Raw genomic sequence first — 6,219 nt, 5'->3', positions numbered from 1 at the left:
AAGTATACAGCTTTTCAGAAAAAAAGCGTTTGGAAACAGTGGGGAATAATTAAAAATACTTGAGTGTTGGGACGTTACAGCACATACACCAAATGACAACGACTCGATAGATACGGCGTGTACGACACACGTTTCGAAAGTTACCTGTCCTCTTTCACCCCGTGACACGTCTCGCTATTCAGAAGTATTGAAAGTTTTATAAGATGCCTAATACACGTTTCAATATGCGTTTAAAAATTAGACGTGGCTCCACTGCCTGTATTGTGGGGTAGGTTGCGGGCAAGATGATTAAATATTGAAAATTAAATCTATCATAAAAATTGCGTTTATTCGGAATACATCGAAGTACACGAAACAACAAATGCAAGAAAACGAAGAGAAATTGTGGAAGATGAGCAATTTAACCCGTGACTGCCACGTTTTAGGGGCGGAGCTTCTAAAGACGTGGGTCTGTACATGCTTGTGTTTTGTTACGTGACCGCCAAGTTTTATGACTTCCTAAGCAGGTGCGTACGGACGGATGGACAGATAGACAGACAGACACAGAGACAGACACACACACAGACTGACAGTCGAATGGAGGATTCACAGTTTACCGAATAAATCCTTCGACGCTTCACCACAATCATCATCATTCACTGTGTGGATATGCTATGATTTTTTATTAAAACAATTTTTTGTTTATTACCCTCTACGATGATATGACCCAACGATTTCTTCAAAACTGCTGTACCTGTGGGATTCAGTGGGCAGCCGTCACACAGTATTCAAACTGGTTCAATAAATTGTTTTATATTCTCGTTCAGTGACAAATGAATACATCTTCCATTCTAGTGTTTCTCTAGACTGAAAGTGCTAAAACTAGACAAGTGAATATTTCAAAGCGCATTTCCTTTAAAAAATCGAGTACTGGAAGAAGAAAAATGACTCTGAGGTCACGCCCCTAAATGACTGATTATTTAATTGTTCTTCATATAAACTTTAAATTTTTCTCTGCCCCATTATATTACCGCCGATTTAATGGCCAATATCCTGTAGTGGGTACAAGCCAAAGCAGAGGTATAAGCAAGCAAGCAAGCAAGCCACCGCGCGCAGACAAGACGAATCGTCATCTTCACCAGCTAGCGCGAGTGGCTCGCTCGACACCCGCCATCGAATGCCTGCCTCGGCTGCGTAAGTGAACGGCATCCACCTCTTACCAATCATGAGCCCAGATACTTCGACTTGCACCGAGTCTCGCCGTCTAGTCGACGTTCACTACTCCCGCTTCTCAGAGGAGTCGCCTTCTCTCAAGGAGCCCTCGTTGGTCTCAACAAATGGTATTCCAGAAGCGGATAAAGACGTCGTGGCCTGCCCATTCAATCAGTGTGCCCTCGAAGACGTCTTCCCCGACACCCGGTACACTGAAGCCAAGCGAGGTGATAAGGTCGACCAACTACTCCAGTGCGGCTTCCTCTATGGCAAGGGCAGCAAGCAAGCCTTACAGCACAAGCGACTACAACGCTCCGCAAGAAGCCCTCAGCCACATGGTGCTGGGGAGCAGCACAGGATGGCTGCAGACAGACAGGTACATAATGGCATGTTATTTTGTCCGTGGTTTATTTTGCAGCAATCAGTAGAAAAAGCTTCCTGCGTAAAGTCTTCCTGAGTTATAGTTTCATCGATATTGGCAAATTTCGTAGCGACAAGAAAAGATGTTCATCAAAAAGTACCATGATCCGCAATTCGAAGTTAGAGCCAAAAATCAGACTTTTATAACAAATAGTGCAAATAACGTGCGACTTGCACGATGTTTGTCGAATTGGAAAAGGACAAATTGTGGCTCTCTATGGCGTTGTCATATAAGTGCCTTTGGATTGAATAAATGAAACATTAGGTGAAGAGCTTGTTTATTTTGACGCTTCAATTTCTTTTAGCGCCGTCAAAGCCTTTCCACCTTGACATACAGTTCTTGTGCGTAAAGGAAGGATGCCTCAGGGTTACTGATTTTTTAATAATAAGAAATCCCTGTTCTCTGAAAAACTAACGCCCTATAAATATGCGTGATTACCAAATTGCCGATGTGGTACATACGGCATACGATGACGCTGCCCACATGGCTTAATAATAGAGAATCGTAGTTAGCACGCAATACCAATGGGTACTACAAATATGCATAAAAAAGAATCCTGCCATCAATTCATTGGTTAGATTTTTACGCTCGCGCTCAAGGTCTAGTCTTAAACAAGAATATTATAGGTATTTTGGCACGCATAAATTTATTTTAGCTCGTCTACAATAACTTTCCGCCTAACCTTTTGCCTTCGTAGATTCAAGTGCACTCTCAGAACAAAGATTACTGAACTCTGAAAGTCATGACATCTTAGGAACATTTCACGCTGAAAGCAGAGTAATTACACTGCGACAAATGAAAGCACTTTTTGCAGAAATCGAAGATGACATTCTTGGTATTGTATTCCAGAAACACAGTTTACTGAGAGTCAAGTAAGAAAGATTTTATTATAAGAACTATAGTATAGCAGCTTACGAACAGGCGTTTTGAAAACATTGTTGATAATTTTTGTGCTCTAAATACAGCAAAGTGGCTCCAAACATTCGAAGACTCGAACCAGCATGAGCATCTCTCCTCTGGGTGTGGAAGACGGCACATTCGCTTTGGAGCAGCGCGGCCTCAGCGTATCGCCTTTCGGGTGGGCATTTGAAGCCCGGGCTTGTTAATGGGCTCTCACACGAAGCCAACGGTTGCCGAGGATGTCCGGGATTGAGCAGCTTGGCAGCCATCGCGAAGATAGCCTTGGGACAATCTAACATGATCCCACTGCCAGTCACGTAACGGGCTATTGTGTATTTTAGCGTACTTGTATTATTGTTACTTCAATTTTTATGTATGATTGTAATATTGTTTCTTTTGTTGCAAATAAAGATAATTTCTGGTGAAGTCTGGAATCAATTTCGTGAGCACGTCTGCAACTCGCACACTCTGCGGGGGTAATTTAAGCAAGCTATGTGCTCTCACTGTTTCTCATTATTTTGGCCCATATTTCTAGCGGCAGGCTAGTCAGCCTTAGAACACCAGATTTAGTTCTCCCAACGGCATTGGCGATTGTTAAATTAGTTAGACTGAGCCATCGCCGGGATAGTTCCGCCATCTATTCATCCATCGCAGGAATCAAAATCTTGTTTGCAATCTAGTGAGATATATACTATCGCCTCGATTAAAGACTTCACTTGGACTTCATCTATACATACAACTCACTACAATAACCATTGTCATATTGGTTCGGTGACACGTTTTCAATATTGGGTTGCTTCCAGTGCTTTTTACTGCCAAAGTGTGAAGTGGACCGCGTCGTCAATGACGTGCCGAATAAACTGATTTAACATGAATGGTGCCAAAGAACAATATACCGAATGTACAGCTGATCTTCACTAAAGAAATTCTAGACATACGTAACTTTGCGTTTGACCAATGATTTGAAACATTTCTATGACAAAATCTCCTATTTTAACAAATCGACAAATAAATAAATTAATAAAATAGGTTAGGGTAGCCTAATGTCTGCAAAATTTTTAAATAGGTAATATAATGTTTATATCACTCATTACAATCAAATGTCAATGCACAGACTTTCATTTGGCTACAAAGAATCTGCCGCATAATTATGACCATGTTGTCGCTGTTGAAAGGGGTTTTCAATGAATAAAAATTGCATCAGATGTGCCCCTTTCTATTTGTAGTCGATATGCGTAGTGTGTACTTGCACGCGTGAGTTGTGATCTCTAATTATAGGCACATCTGCGAAGGAATACGGCAATGATTTGATGCCGCATACTAAAGGCACTACACACCAACTACTGCCGCAAAACGAAATAGCAGGCTCGAATACACGCAGTAAGTTTACTCACTCGTACCCTTCTGGGATCGTAGTTTTTCCTGTTGACTGCAGTTATGCACTGGCGGCGGAGCCCATCGTTTTTCATTACGGAGGGCAATCTGCGCAATCTGAAAACACCACACCTGCACAGTACCGTTCTCTGTTGCACTATGCACGAACAGTGCTGAGAAATTTCTTGCTCTAAGTGCATTCGTTGCTTTCCAATATGAAAACGCCGCAGTGACGCCCAGTCTACTTCTTGTAAAGGGGAGTGGCATGAACAGCCACTTTCTCGCATTTAAGGGTTCCAGAGATGCCACTTCACTCGATAAATAGGCGCAATAGATACACGCCTTGGTATTTTACCACAAAAGGACGTCTACATGTGAAGGATTCCATCGGAAGCCTCTGTACGAGATAAACGTGCCCTCGTCTACTTGTATTTTTTTCTCTTTATCGCTACATGTAACTTCCCTTCTCTCACTCTCTCTTTCTCTCTTGGTCTTTGATTTTATCTCGTTTTGTTTTTCATCACTTCCTTTCCCTCCCTCTGCGTATGACTCCTATGCATCAGTCTCGTCCTGGACATCTTCATCTCCCAACTACCTTCATCAACCTAACTTCCCTTCCTCTTCCCGAGACATTCCATGATGGTGGCCACGCATTACAATAAACTGCATCACCAGTAACGCGTTACTTTTAGGGGCGACGCTCCTTAAGCCGTGGGTAGTTTCGTATGTATGTATGTAGCCACGTAAAGTTTATGATTTACTCAATAGATGGCGTTATGTGTAAATGTACTTGGGAATATTACAACTAGATGGCATTAGTGGTTTTCACAAAGCATATCCACCAAGTGCATGATGATCAGTGGGGCGAAGCGTGCGTCCGTTCGTCTGTGTGTCTAACCCTTAATGCGTTCATCCGTTCTCCCGTCTGTCCAATTGCCCGTGCGTACTTCCATCCGCGGCACCCCTAACGCTTAGCTATATGCGTCGTACACGCTTTCGGATTTATGGGCTGCACTGGCGAAAATGCGACGGGGCGCGGCACAGGGCGAGATGGCATCACAGTGTCGCTCCTGGCTAACGTTCCCAATTACGGACACCTCTCGCTACTCCACCTTATAAATTCAATATGGGATGACTCCCCGCCCCTTCGGAATGGACAAGATTCATCGTTACATTTATATACAAATCGGCCAAACTGGACAGTATCGAGGCATTGACACCCATCTCACCAATCTCCTGTGCCGGAAAGCTTGTGGAAGCCATGGTACGCCAACGTCTTTCCGTCCATCTATAGAACAAGGGGACATCTGCTGATTCGATGTTTGCCTTTCGCCCGCATCTGTCAGCGTAGGACGTCCTGCTCAAGCTTCAACACGACATTATAAAACTGACCACTATGCACTGTAACGATAAAGCCATGCTCGCTCTCGATCTTAGAGGAGCGTTTCGTAACGTCAAATGCAGTAGTATTCCTTCTAGACAGCGAAATTCGGTCACAACGCTTTCTACCTACGAGCCTTTCTATCTAACCCTGCCGATTTCATCCGCCTTATTTCCGTAGAACATGGCCCGTACCTGGTAAGCACACGGGTAAACCCGAAGGAGCCGTTCTGCCTCCCTTACTCTTCAACGTGACCATAAAAACTTCCCCTCTCTTCTGCGCGAGGTGGACGGAATACACCATGGACTATGAGCCGACGATATAGGAATTCGGACTAACACCGGCTCCCTAGCGCAAATCGAAGAGCGCCCACAAAAGGCTGCCCTTCTGGTGATCACGTACCCGATTCGTGTGGCCTAGAGAGCTCTCAAGCTAAATGGACTATTCTCTCGCTATCCCACTTACCTACACCCCCGGCTTTGCTTCCATCTGGTCCGGCCTCATTTATCGAAAAAATTCAGATTCTTGGGCTTCATATAACCTAGTCTTTGGATCCCTAGAGCACAAATAGCAAGCCTCAAATGTACCAGCGAACAAGTGAGCCGTATTATACGGCGGGTATTTACCAAGCTCGGCGGCTTCCGCTGAACCCAGTCCATGCGCCTGGCCCATGCGTTTTTGCTCTGTCATGTCCTGGATGCCTCACCTTATCATCTCCTGCGTCGTCAAAACGTGCACCAGCCGTACATCCTCCTTCATTTAGCATACAAACGAGCACCCAACCTTCCCATTGCCACGTCCGATGGCCGATTCACGGAACTGGGGGTTCATAACTTTTTTATAGAGCTGCGAAGAGCTTATCACGTTAGCCAAATTATTCATCTCTCACAGACGCCCTCAGCTCACCGTCTGCTACACAGGCATGGTCTCAATGCGATTTCTGACGCAGACA

General features: G+C 44.3%; 1 protein-coding gene across 2 annotated transcripts; it reads left to right on the top strand.

Moving 5' to 3' along the window:
- The first annotated feature begins 1,028 nt into the window (after window positions 1-1,028).
- Window positions 1,029-2,938, top strand: LOC142777410 (uncharacterized). Of its 2 annotated transcripts, XM_075881765.1 has the most exons (3): window positions 1,029-1,567; window positions 2,462-2,484; window positions 2,578-2,938. In XM_075881765.1, the coding sequence occupies exons 1-3, from the start codon at window positions 1,205-1,207 to the stop codon at window positions 2,615-2,617; spliced, it is 426 nt and encodes a 141-aa protein (XP_075737880.1). In that variant the 5' UTR covers window positions 1,029-1,204; the 3' UTR covers window positions 2,618-2,938. The 2 variants fall into 2 exon arrangements, with proteins under 2 accessions (XP_075737880.1, XP_075737879.1); XM_075881764.1 differs by lacking the exon at window positions 2,462-2,484.
- Window positions 2,939-6,219: the final 3,281 nt, after the last annotated feature.

Source organism: Rhipicephalus microplus, chromosome X (assembly GCF_043290135.1).
Source record: "Rhipicephalus microplus isolate Deutch F79 chromosome X, USDA_Rmic, whole genome shotgun sequence".
NCBI lineage: Eukaryota > Metazoa > Arthropoda > Arachnida > Ixodida > Ixodidae > Rhipicephalus > Rhipicephalus microplus.
Note: the sequence above shows the minus strand (reverse complement) of the source record. Positions and strands in the feature narration are given on the sequence as shown.

Bases quoted from the DNA above. Each gene is read 5' to 3' on its own strand.
- LOC142777410 (XM_075881764.1), top strand. From the start codon at position 1,205: ATGAGCCCAGATACTTCGACTTGCACCGAGTCTCGCCGTCTAGTCGAC. The intron at 1,568-2,577 runs GTACATAATGGC...CTCTAAATACAG, and splicing joins GGATGGCTGCAGACAGACAG to CAAAGTGGCTCCAAACATTC.